Source organism: Cnephaeus nilssonii (assembly GCF_951640355.1).
Source record: "Cnephaeus nilssonii genome assembly, chromosome: 4".
NCBI classification, from domain to species: domain Eukaryota; kingdom Metazoa; phylum Chordata; class Mammalia; order Chiroptera; family Vespertilionidae; genus Cnephaeus; species Cnephaeus nilssonii.
Window position 1 is genome coordinate 77,707,727 of NC_137075.1, and position 13,243 is coordinate 77,720,969.

At 40.7% G+C, this 13,243-nt stretch overlaps 2 protein-coding genes across 4 annotated transcripts in view; both read left to right on the forward strand.

The window, feature by feature from the left end:
- HIF1A (hypoxia inducible factor 1 subunit alpha) overlaps positions 1-4,440 on the forward strand; it is a 29,384-nt gene extending 24,944 nt beyond the window's left edge. Inside the window, exons 10-12 of the mRNA XM_079768367.1 lie at positions 1,605-1,713; positions 2,303-2,429; positions 3,145-4,440. Coding sequence (XP_079624493.1) covers positions 1,605-1,713; positions 2,303-2,429; positions 3,145-3,296 — 388 coding nt within the window. The 3' untranslated portion in view covers positions 3,297-4,440. The remainder of the gene's footprint in view (positions 1-1,604; positions 1,714-2,302; positions 2,430-3,144) is intronic.
- A 7,274-nt stretch (positions 4,441-11,714) lies between these two features.
- The window catches only part of SNAPC1 (small nuclear RNA activating complex polypeptide 1), a 30,668-nt gene continuing 29,139 nt past the window's right edge, over positions 11,715-13,243 (forward strand). The window contains exon 1 of one of the 3 annotated variants that reach the window (XM_079767616.1): positions 11,715-12,276. In XM_079767616.1, the coding sequence (XP_079623742.1) occupies positions 12,032-12,276 (245 nt within the window). In that variant the 5' untranslated portion in view covers positions 11,715-12,031. The other 2 variants (XM_079767617.1, XM_079767618.1) reach the window with 2 other exon arrangements.

The window sequence follows — 13,243 nt, forward strand, 5'->3', positions numbered from 1 at the left end:
ACTGCGTTTTAGACCCACTCTGGGCCTAAACCGTCAGTAGGACATCCCCTGAGGGCTCCCAGACTGTGAGAGGGGGCAGGCCAGGCTGAGGGACACTCCCCCCCTCCACCCCCGTGCACGAATGTTTGTGCACCGAGCCTCTAGTAGTAATATAATGGTGATGACAATGACCTGTTTACAGTTTACTATTAGCTACAGGAGACTATGGATATTCAGTTTTCTGAACAACTGTATACTTGTCAAAACCAAAGTCTTAGTATTAGATCACGTTAGCAAATTTTTTTTACATTAGTTCCACTATAGTATGCACTAAATACCTTACGAGATGAATTTTATGAACTATATGGAGGCTTTTTCATTACTAATTCTCTAGGTTATTATTCACAAAATCAAAGTACTGTACTAAGCCAGACAGCTTTACAGCAAAGATTAAAGATAACCATTAAAAGTACTGCTACTGCCCTGGCCGGTGTGGCTCAGTTGGTTGGAGCATTGCTCCGTACACCAAAAGGTGACGATGTTTCTTTCTCAAAGGATGTTTCCCTTTCTCTCTCTCCCCCCCTCCATCCCTTCTTCTCTCTAAAGTCATTTTTTTAAAAAGTACTACTGAGGTGATATTTATACTATAAACTGAATTATACTTCATAAAGATAATATAGTTATGTAAGAATTTTAAAACCTGCCTGTCTGTATATTGGAGGTTTTACAAAACTGCATGTAGGAAGGAGTTAGAGTAATAAATTACCTACCCATATAAATTCTCAACTATATGTGAAACAGAGCAAGGAGCCATTTATGATTAATGTATTGATGGAGTTCTTGAGAAGACAAAGTAGCTCTGATAAAATTGATGCATTTGACCCACCAAGTAGTTCTTCACTATTTAATATTAATTTTAGGTGCAGGTTTGATAACATACCAATACTGGAGGCAAATTGACTTAGTAGGAAGATCACTGGGGGGGGCATGGGTCTAAAGAGATCTAGAATGTACTTCCATATCCACAACTAATTAGCAGTGGGACTTTGAGATAGTTACCTAACAGGCCTCAGGTTTCTCATTTATAAAATGGTATTATATATGTATGTTACTATCTTTGGGATTGGAGTGAAATTAAAATAAACTAGTGAATATGAAATGTTTTATGAACTGAAAATGCTATGCAAGTGTGAAATTAATTTTGTATCACAGTAGTCCCAAGATTATCTGAATTATATTAGATGGAATGAAAGTCCAGTATTTAAGTTTTTGACTTAGAAAAATATCAATCTAGTTCACTTCGATTAATAGGGAAATGCAAATTTTAGGATATTTTGTTTCAAAAATTGAGCTTTGGTATTAAGCGTCTGCCCCCTGGTGGTCATTGCGCTCCCACAGCCAACTTCCCGTTGCCAGCCAACCTCTCATGGTCCCTCCCCCAGCTGGCCGGCCCCTATTGACCCCACTTGGCTCCAGTCACCAGCCAGGCCAACGGACCCCACCAGTGCACGAATTTGTGCACCAGGCCTCTAGTATAAATGTATTTTGTTGAAAAAAAGCTATTTGGATAGTTCTTAAAAATAATAATAAAACAACCATATTTTTATTAAAAATTTTTTTTTCAGAACTACTGTTCCTGAGGAAGAACTAAATCCAAAGATACTAGCTTTGCAGAATGCTCAAAGAAAACGAAAAATAGAACATGATGGTTCACTTTTTCAAGCAGTAGGAATTGTAAGTGTAAGAGTGTGTGTTTGCTTTTTCTAGTCTAGCTAATGTTCTATTTATAAGTTACATATATAGATAATTCCTTGTTCTAAATACTAAAGTTGTATTTTTAGAATTAAACATTGATCGTTTTTTTCACTTTGTACACTCTCTTAAAAACAAAAACAATGAATACATTCTCGGTGTAAAAATTTCAGATAATACAGATGTATTTTTAGTAAAAAATGATGTTCTCCCCTTATTCCACCCAACATCACCACCAGTCTTGTTCTCTTCCCTTTAAGTTAATTTTCCCTTCTTATTCCCAAAACACAATAATTTTCTTAAGTCCATGTGCGTGTAACCCATACCGATATTTTAAATTAACCAGATTAACTGGAAAGAATTTACAGAGAAGTTGTTAGCCATAATGTATGGCAAATAAATGGCTTGATCATAGTAGTGGTAAAAGAAAGAATTAAAAACAATTAGGGGTAGTATTTGATTTAAGAAACCTGCCTTCTCCATGTTATTAAACTTTCATTGATATCAAAGTTTTTGATTTTTTTTAAAAAAAAACAACATAGTAAAATTGAAGTAAGTTTCCTCTTTTTAGGGAACATTATTACAGCAGCCAGATGATCGTGCAACTACCACATCACTTTCTTGGAAACGCGTAAAAGGATGCAAATCTAATGAACAGAATGGAATGGAGCAAAAGACTATTATTTTAATACCCTCTGGTTAGTTTATTCTTTTTGTCCTGAATATCAATAGGAGAATTATATGGCTTTTTATTTAGGAGCTTTGTTCTAAGTAAGAGTGGTTTTCATTCCTTAGCAAGATTAAAAAGTAAGGTAGCATTTTATCTAATGTCTGTAACAGCTATTTCAAGATGGAACTTTATATTTTTAATAATTATCTTTGATATGTCTATATATTATTAATATTGAATAGAAGCTGAACCTTGTAAATGTTTATGCTTTTTTCTAAATTGATTTAGCACTCCTTTGTCCTTCCTTGTATTCTGTAAACATTTATGACATAGCACCAGTAACACTTGATTACACTTGTTTACATAGCGATGGTTTACACCAGTGATGGGCAACCTTTTGAGCTTGGTGTGTCAAACTTTGCCAAAAAACTGAGCATAACTCGGGTAGTGTGTCACTTTGAGGAAAATACTAACTCCAAGACTCTAGTCGCAAATGTTTCATCCTCAGGAGCAGCAAATGTTTCATCCTCGGCATGCGGCCACGTGTCATCAGAAATGGCTACGCGTGTCAGTGCTGACACGCGTGTCATAGGTTCGCCATCACTGGTTTACACCATAGACTAAAAACCCTTCCAGAAAGAGTTTATATTTGCCTTATGTTCCCAATGCCTAGTGTATAGTGGGTGTTTAATAATAATCATTGACTAGATGAGTGAATACTTAGATATCTTTTTGTTTTCCAGACTTAGCATGTAGACTCCTTGGGCAATCAATGGATGAGAGTGGATTACCACAGCTGACCAGTTATGATTGTGAAGTTAATGCTCCTATACAAGGCAGCAGAAACCTACTGCAGGGTGAAGAATTACTCAGAGCGCTGGATCAAGTTAACTGAGCTTTTTCATAATCTCATTCCTTTATTTTGGACACTGGTGGCTCATTACCTAAAGCAGTCTATTTATATTTTCTATATCTAATTTTAGAAGCCTGGCTACAATACTGCACAAACTCTGTTAGTTCAGTTTTGATCCCCTTTTTACTTAATTTACATTAATGCCAGATCACAGACAGCACATTTTCACAGTTCTTTGGTATTTAAACCATTGCATTGCAGTAGCATAATTTTTAAAATGCACCTTTTTATTTATTTATTTTGGGCTAGGGACCTAGTTTGTCCCTTATTGAATTATTTTTAATAAAATGCCAATATAATCTTTTAAGAAGGCAGTAACCTTTCATCATGATCAGCTTGAAAAATTTTTACTCAGTTTTTCACATTTACATAAACAATAGTGTTTTGCCAGCAGTACATGGTAGCCTCAATTGCACAATATATTTTCTTAAAAAATACCAGCAGTTACTCATGCAATATATACTGCATTTATAAAACTAGTTTTTAAGAAGAACTTGTTTTTGGCCTATGAAATTGTTAAACCTGGAACATGACATTGTTAATCATATAATGATTCTTAAATGCTTGTATGGTTTATTATTAAATGGGTAAAGCCATTTACATGATATAGAAAGATGCATATATCTGGAAGGTATGTGACATTTATTTGGATAAAATTCTCAATTCAGAGAAATGAATTTGATGTTTCTATAGTCACTTTGCCAGCTCAAAAACAAAAAAACAATACCCTATCTGTAGTTGTGGAAATTTATGCTAATATTGTGTAATTGATATTAAACCTAAATGTTCTGCCCACCCTGTTGTTATAAAGATGTTTTGAGCAGATTGTGTACAAACAAACAAATCATGCTTTGTTAGCAAAATTGCCTAGTATGTTAATTTGCTCAAAATTTGATGTTTGGTTTTATGCACTTTGTCGCGATTAACATCCTTCTGTTTTCATATAGATTTCAATAATTGAGTGATTTTAGAGGTATTATTTTAGAAATATATAGTTGTCACAGTAAATATCTTGTTTTTCTATGTGCATTGTACAAAATTTTCATTCCTTTTGCTCTTTGTGGTTGGATCTAACACTAACTGTATTGTTTTGTTACTTCAAATAAACATCTTCTGTGGACCAGGCCCTCCTTGATCAGCTTTTATGTTAATGTTTATTTCAATACCTCCGACTCCTAAAATTGTTTGCCAACAATTTAAGTATTTTATGAAGATTACATTGGCATGGATTAGTTATTTCAAGTAAAATCTATAATACCGCATTTTCCGGCATATAAGACGACTTTTTAACCCAGGAAAATCTTCTATACGTCCAGTTGTCTTATACACCAGAAAATACGGTAATCTATAATAATAAAAGCATAATGTGCTAATTAGAATGGATGACCTTCTGGACAAAGCCAGGGCTGTGAGGGAAGCCCAGGTCCTGGGTGCCAGAGGGAAGCCAGGGGAAGGAAGGCCTACTCTTGCATGAATTTCATGCATCGGACCTCTAATAATTTTAATATTTTAATATGAATGGGATGGGTGAAACAATCCTAAACATTATAGTAACATAGTGTTGTAAGGGCTAGAATGTCCTCTAAAGATTTCTACCCCTGGCCGGATAACTAAAACGCCAAGATTGTGGGTTCAATCCCAGGTCAGCACACATATAAGAATCAATCAATGAATGCATAAATAAGTGGAACAGCAAATCAGTTTCCATTCCTCTCTAAAATCAATTAACTAAAAAAACTTTTTTTTAAATAATGAAGATTTCTAATCTATCTCCTTTACAGATGAAGAAATTTAGACCTCAAATGGTAAACGATTTGTCTAAGCCCTAAAGGTAATAAATGCCAGACCAGAGATTTAAACTTGGGTCTTCTGACTCTAATATGAAACAGAACTAACCTTGTTTTTGTTTTGATGATACTGTATATTTAAATTTTAAAAAATAGCTTTGTTTTTCTTCCATATATATTTATGAAATTGCTATTATTTTCTGACTATAAAAGTAATACATTCTCAATTTTTAAAAAGCATAAAAAGACCCAAAGCAGTTTGGCTTAGTGGATAGAGTGTCGGCCTGCAGACTGAAAGGTCCCAGGTTCCATTCCGGTCAAGGGCATGTACCTTGGTTGCAGGCATATCCCCAGTAGGAGGTGTGCAGGAGGCAGCTGATCTATGTTTCTTTCTCATCGGTGTTTCTAACTTTCTATCCCTCTCCCTGCCTCTCTGTAAAAAATCAATAAAATATATATATTTTTTAAAAGCATAAAAAGATATTTAAAAGAAGCAGAAAAATCATTGTGAATCCCTGTACCAAGAAGTAACTGCAAATTACTTTTATGGGCAAATTATATAGGTAATGCCAGATCTTAGATACTATCTATAGCCTGAGGTTATAGGAACAAAATATCCTGAACAAAATAAATTAAGCCACATATCTTAGGGGGCTATTTTTATCTTAAAAATGAAGAAAATGTGATTTCAGTTACATGAAATTTTGGGAACAAAAGTTTACAATACTAAAAGTCCAATATTTTGGGGCACATGTATACTTCACTATAAATATTATGATCCAAGTTCTTGTGTATTTAACTAATTACAGATTGTACTAGAGGAGGTATTTCAGAATAAAGTAGTTGTTTAATATTCCCAGGTCGAAATCAAAAATTTTTCTGATAGCAAGTTATCTTGAGTTGAAAACTAGAAGTTGATGTAGTTTTCAAATATTAGTAAATGGTCAGATTATGTAATGACCGGGTCTGAGAAAATGACTTGTGACAGCAATGATTTAGAAGAGAAAGCCACTTCTAAAGGACAGTAGAGCTGGAAGAAACAAGAACCTCTGGTCACCCCAAAAACAAAGCCCATGGAGGGCTTGAGGCTGAAATAGCAGAAACAGCCCTTCCTTCCCAGCATTCATTGTTTTCTCTCTCCCTCCCTCTCTCACAATCACAGACTTTTAAATACCTTTATCTATGAAGTATAACCATACCCTAACAATTATAATTCTATAATAACTCTTCTCCCCTTAATGTTCCTGTCCCCTCCCTATGCATGCCTACTTCCTGTTCTCTGGTACTGCTATGAATGAATGACCATTGTATTATTTTCACACTTGAAGAAAGTATGGTAAAGAATTTGGTGTACTTTGTTCATGTGTTCTAAAGCCTCATTATTAACCTTGGAACTCGAAATAGTTCCCCAGACAGCCTAGCACTGCTTGGTGAAATGACACAAAGATTAGGAATTAAAATGAAGCTAACTTTATGCTAGACTTTGTGCTAAGCATTCTGCATGTTATCACACAATCTTAAAAAAAGGAACCTATTGAATTAGTACTTGCATCTCGTTCTGTAGATGAGAAAATAGTCTTGGAGAGGTGGCCTAAGGTTCAGGGCATTTGAGCCGGCCATCAGTAGTAGTTCCATAGCTGCTGGTGCTAACCACCTTGCAGTGTTACTCAGTCCAGAACATACCCTTTTCCTCATTAACTTTAAATAGCAAACAGGAAAAAACAATGGGGTGTAAGGAACTGAAGGTACGTGTCTCTTGAAGGTAATGAAACCATACAGAACTTTGAGGGGATGTCCTAAGAGGAATGGCAAGACAAATGGAAATTAATAAAAGTGGTATTTTGATATGCTATTTAGCTGGGCTTTAGTTTGAACTACAGGTTCAAAAAATAGTCTGAATTATGTCTCCATAATGTCTGGTTATGGAGACATTATCAGGTAAATGAGATATGTATGAAAAGAAGGACAGCAAACTAACCTGCCATAGGAATGTATGGTTTGGTTCTCCCAGAACTGTTTGACTTATTTTCTAATAAGTTTGTATAACCTCACAATTATTGCAAATATTTCCCCTTTTTTGTTTGTTTCATTGCAAATCTTAATTTCCCCTAAAACCTCTAAAACACAAAAAGGATGGACTTAAAAGTTACTGGCTTCACAGAATCTAAAAAATTATAAAAGTTCAAATTTCCATTGTAGCAACATCAAAAACAAGTTGCAAAGAATATGGATTTTTTTTTTTTTTAACAATTGGGTTTGGTTAAATAAAGCCTTCGCAAACATACTGCTAGCTGGAACCAACAAAAATGTGAAGAAAATTTTTACTCGGGTGTTTTTTTAAGTCTGCCACTTACCACTTTGCTCCTGTTTCATCCCTTTACATAGCGCTGAACCCGTCGTCCCCAAAGCATTTTACAGAGAATTAGTTCAATCGGTAGAATTGATACGAAATAGTCTACCTATAAGATAAACGCTACACCCCACCACAAATCTGAATGCCTTCTGGAGCTCTGTTGTGTTCACACCTTTCAGAGGTTTGGGCATAATTTTTATTCTTACCTGTGATGGACGGTTTTACCCAAGACGCTGCTCAGACACCCGATCTCCTTGTATTATTTTATTTCCTTTATTCCCTTGTCTTGGCTCCATTCCTGCACGCAGGTGCCTGAGAGCGGCAGTGATCAGACCCTCGGCAGGCAAGTACCAAGGATGCGGAAGGGACCTGGCATCCCTTTAGTTCCCGGAGCCCCAGGTACTTCTTAAGGATGCGAAACTCGAGCCGCGGGGCGAAACTTCCCCCCGCCCCGCCCACCGCACTACAGGCCACGCCCCGGTACGTGCTGGGCCGCAGCTCCGCGCCCCCTGGGTTTGCGGCCGGCGCGGGTCCCCCGCGTCTCCTCCCGGCTGCTGCCTACGTGTGTGAGCGCATGTTGGGAGGCCGGCGGGTACAGGAGGGGTCAGCCCTGCCCTTTGTCTTCCGTGGCTTGTCCAATTCTGGTGCCTCGCTCTTCCCCAAACCTGTTTTTTGGATGGGTGGTCGGTCGGGGCGGAATAGGTGTTGCCATGGAACTGTCTCCGAAATTGCCAATCGAATGCTTTGGGGTGTGAAGCTGTGCTTTGTAGAATAGAAAATTACCTGAGGTCTCCTAACAGGTTGGACCTTGGTTACCTATGTAACAGTTTGTTTTTTAATGTCATCTACTAATTGGATCAAAAATAGAGGAGTTAAATATATTCCCCTTAAGGCACCCAAAAAGAGTATATTTTAAATAAAGCACTTTGAGGTGCCTCAGATGAAGGGAATGGAAACTTTAGCTGCCCCAGGTGTTTTTTTTGTTGCTGTTGTTGATTTGCTTGTCGTGTTTGTTGTTTTTTTTTCATTTGTTGTGTGCCTGCACCTTATTGAGGCCAGATATTGAAAGTTCTCTGGGAGAAGATAATCTTGATGGACAGAAAGGAGGTGAGTTTATGGATACAGAAAAGCTTGGGGCTCTAAATTCAATCGGCTGTATTTAGTGTTAGGATTGCGCAGTTTGTTGTAAAGTACAAAGGCAGGTATTGTTTAAAATAACCTCACCTCTGCATAGTCACGGGTGACTACAATATACATTTTATTGTAAATTATTTTCTAAAGGGAAATTTATTGTTTATGGGTTTTCAAATAGAATTTACCAGAAAGTAATGGTCTATTTTTTAAAAAGTAGTCAAGGTGTTTTAATTACATATTTTACTAATAAAAACTGATCAGTAGCCTCAATCATGGTGTGTTTGATGGCAAAGGTGCCATATAAGGAGAGTGATAAACTCTTTTGGCTTTATGAATACTTAATAAATCATTATAAAATGGTGATTCTCCGCAGAGAAGAACAAGCTGGGGTGTGTGGGGGGATGGGGGGTGAGGGATTGTGCAGTGTTTAATCACAATGGGTGATGCCTTTTAAAACATTGAGAAAGCATATAGCCTAGCAAGTAAACTAGACTCTCTTAAGTCAAATCTATTTTTTAGAGACTTTGAAATAGTAAAACATTAAAGAAACATTATTTTAGGTAGAGACCCCTTTCCAAATATTTCTGGATAATATTTGGTCTTAGAAATAGATTTCAGTGTTTCTACACACAACTGCAGTGACAGACTTTAATAGGAGCACTAAACTAGCTGCAGGGTGAGCCATTATAAACTTTTGCCTCACTGCCTGGTCTGCTGGTAGAACATGTAAAGCAAAAAAACTAACCAACGTGACCTGCTAACACTGCAAATCAGTGAGGAGCCAGCTCAGCCAATATGTCTCTGGGCAAATTCAACTGCCAATATTTGCTACCCCTGCAAACTTCAGCTTTCTTACTTTACTGCTCATTTTTTTTTTTTACCTTCTCTGATCATTTATGTATCTTATCTCCCCTACTAAACCCATAGTTCCATCAGAGCATGCTTCCCATCTGATTCATCTTTGTTACAAAGCCTCCTCTGTTTGCAAGGACAACTCACACATGACTGAGGTGGGAGAGGAATTCATGTGAATGGGGATCAGAGTTGCAAAATAGGGAGTACAGGATCATGTTAAACAAAAACCTTCACCGCCCGAAACTTTTGTGAAAGAGTTTATTGAGCCATATGCCAGCCATATGGCCAGGTCCTGGGACATACAGTCTAAACCAGTGGCAGCAGGGCCAGATGGAAAATACGCACACGTCTGCCATTCTGGAGCTGATGGAACCCTTTTCTACAATGAGTTTAGGGAAAAGAGATGTAAGTTGTTTTTGAAAGAATTGACATTGACTGTAGATAAAGGGGTGGGGTGAAGAAAAGATGAAGCAGAGGCAGTTCTAGATAGGTGCCTAGTCCATAAGGAAGAAATATTTACTAATTTTTTTATTAGTTGTGGGCAAGAGTCAGAAAGTTCATGCATAAAGAAGGACTTGGTGGTCTCTGGTTGGTTCAGTTTCAACAAACATTCAGGAATGTGAATCGTTTTTTCTTAGTTTTAGCACACATATTAGCTGAGTGCTTCCGTTGTCTCCCACTATCCAATCCACTGTAACTTAATTTAGGACAGTGGTCGGCAAACTCATTAGTCAACAGAGCCAAATATCAACAGTACAACGATTGAAATTTCTTTTGAGAGCCACATTTTTTAAACTTAAACTTCTTCTAACGCCACTTCTTCAAAATAGATTCGCCCAGGCCGTGGTATTTTGTGGAAGAGCCACACTCAAGGGGCCAAAGAGCCGCATGTGGCTCCCGAGCTGCAGTTTGACGACCACGGATTTAGGACATTGCAGAATTTATCTCTTGCCAACCATTTTCTAGCTTTCCCAATGAAATCCATTCATTGAACAATTACTGAGGGTTGAGTGAGTCCAAGATGTTTGCTTTTGCCCTGAATGTTTGTGTCCCCTCAAATTCATATGTTGAAACTTAACCTCCAAGATGGTTAGTATTAGGAGGTGGGGGGCCTTTGGGAGGTGATTAGATCATGAGGATGGAGCCCTCATGAAGGGGATTCATACCCTTATAAAAGAGGCTCCAGAAATTTGCATTGCCCCTTTGGCCATGTGAGGATGCAATGAGAGAGAATCATTGATCGGCTGCCTCCTGCATGCCCCACACTGGGGATCGAGCCCACAACCTAGGCATGTGCCCTGACCAGAATCGAACTGTGACCTCTTGGTTGATGGGTCCACACTCAACCACTGAGCCACTTTGGCTGGGTCCTAGGCTTTTCTATCATACTAGAGGCCCAGCGCACACACGAAATAGTGCGTGGTTAGGGTCCCTAGGCCTAGCCTGGCTTCCATTGCATGGCCTCTGCCACCCTGCCACGCTAGGTGAAGCTCCCCGCCACTGGATGCTCCACGATGCTCGTGGCCCCTCCACTGCTCCACAAAACTCCCCCCGCCCCGCCCTGCTCCGTGAGGCTCCCTCCACCCCCTCACCCCGAAAATGCTCCGTGAAACTCCCCCGCCCCACCACTGCTTCACAAAACTCGCTGCCGCCTGGATGACTGCTCCGCTAAGCTCACAGCCACCCTGCTCAACAGTCCCCAGTCCCGCCCCGCCTCCAGCCCCCCTCATGGTGAGCGGCTTGGGGGCTGGAGGAGAGGGGGGACTGAGAGGTGCTCCATGTACTTCATGGTGACCAGTCACCCGTTCGGTCGTGACACCACCTAGCTCTTTATATGTATTAGGATAAGATTATCCTAAAGAATGAAAACAGCATGCCCTGCAGAGAAATGGAGAAAACTACAAAATTTTACTCCATATCTAGCTCTAGGGCTAAGCTAGGCGGTGGAGTGTACTCGAAGCCAATTTAGCCACATAATAAGTATCTATACTGTAATTTTTTTTGTTAAGCACTGTGCTCGATGTAGCACAGGGGTGGGTGGGTGGTGGGGAGATATTTACAAAACAATTTCTCAAGAGTGCTTGCAGAAGACTGCTAGGGCTCCAAGGAGAGAGCCACACAGCTCCCTGTTGTGTGGTTATAGACTGTAAGAGCCCGAGTCCAGCTCATTTTCCTAGTAAACCCTCTTTAGATCCTCTGGCCACGAGGGGGTGGGCTGAGGCTCTGAACTGTTCTTCCCTAGGTATAAAAGTTGACTTTTGTCCCTCTGCCGCTTTAAGGGAGAGTGATAGTAGGGGTAAAGCCAATTTTCCTAAGCTAGCCCAGTGGTCGGCAAACTACGGCTCGCGAGCCGCGGCTTGCCGCTCTGTTGACTAATGAGTTTGCCGACCACTGAGTTAGCCTAATATAGACCTAATTTCTTCTTGGGATCACAAGATACTTGAGATGTACACATCTTCAAAAAAATGAAAAGGACCGATCTCAATTAATCCTGTGATAGAGAGTTGAACTCTACACGCCCGCGCACGCGCAGTAAGCATCGAGGACCTAGCTTGGTCCGGCTGGAGGTGGAGCGAAAGGAGCCGGATATGACGTCGCGGAGCCGCGTGCGGGTGTCACGTCGTAGGAGGCGGGGTGTCCGGGCTGGGTTTCCTCGGCGACCGCCGCGGGCTGGACCGCTCGCGGGGTGCGCAGGCTTTGCAGGCATGGGGGCCCCTCCGGGCCTGCAGGCCGACTACGAGGAGCTGCTCAGCCGCTTCCAGGACACGGACAGCGTGCGCTTCGAGGACTTCTCGGAGCTCTGGAGGAGCATGAAGTTTGGGACCATCTTCTGGTGGGTGTTTCTCGTCCGCCACCCGCCTCTCCCCCAGCCCGCTCTGAGGCGGCGTAGGTAGTTGCAGACCTCCTCTCCGCCTCCCTCCCGCCTCCCCTGAGAAGGGCTTGGAGGAGCGGCAGTCTCTGAAACCCACCTCCACTCCTCCCGGGTCTCCTTCGGTGCTCCGGGGACGCGCTCTCCTTGGGCGATTTCATTGGCTTCGGTTGCATCCTCTTCCCGAACACGTATTTCTGCCTGGCCGCCCTTCTAAACGCTCCTCTCCTCTCCCCTGCCCCAGCCTGGCCTAGGTCCCCATCGCTTGCCCTTCTCCAGTCTGGTTCTTCTAGAGCCCCCATATTTCAAAACAAAAGCACCTAAGCAAAGACAAGAAGCACGATTGGATTCATTTTACCTGTAACAACCCGAGTTCTCTTTCTAACGTGCACATTTGATCACGGCACTCCCTGACTTACAACCCCTCCGTGGTTGCTACGGCCTTGGGGATACAGCTCAAATTCCCTAACGTGGTTGGCTGGACCCTCTGTGATTGGCCGCTGCCCTTCTCTGCAGCTTCCTCGACCAATCCCCTCCACGCACCCGCTCGCTCCAGCCTCTACAGGTGTTTGCGGTCCTCTCCGCCCTTTGCTCAGCCTGGAGCTTTCCCCAACGCCCTTTGCCTGGCCACTGGATTCCTCCCTCAGATTTAAGTTCAAATGACAGTTCCTCAGGGAAGCCTTCCTTCGCCCTTCTAGGCTAAGTAAGGGGGACTGCTCTTTTTTTCCTGTAGCATTCTGCTTATTTTATCTCTCAACTTAACTACATTTTATTTTAAGTGTGTAGTTAAAATGACAGTATTAGTGTTAAAGAGCACAGATTATGGAGCCCACCTGCCTGATTTGAATCAGAGTCCACCTACTGTGACTTTTGGTAAGTTACTGGCCTGAGCTTCCTTACCTGTAAAAGAGGGACAATGGTAATACCTCAT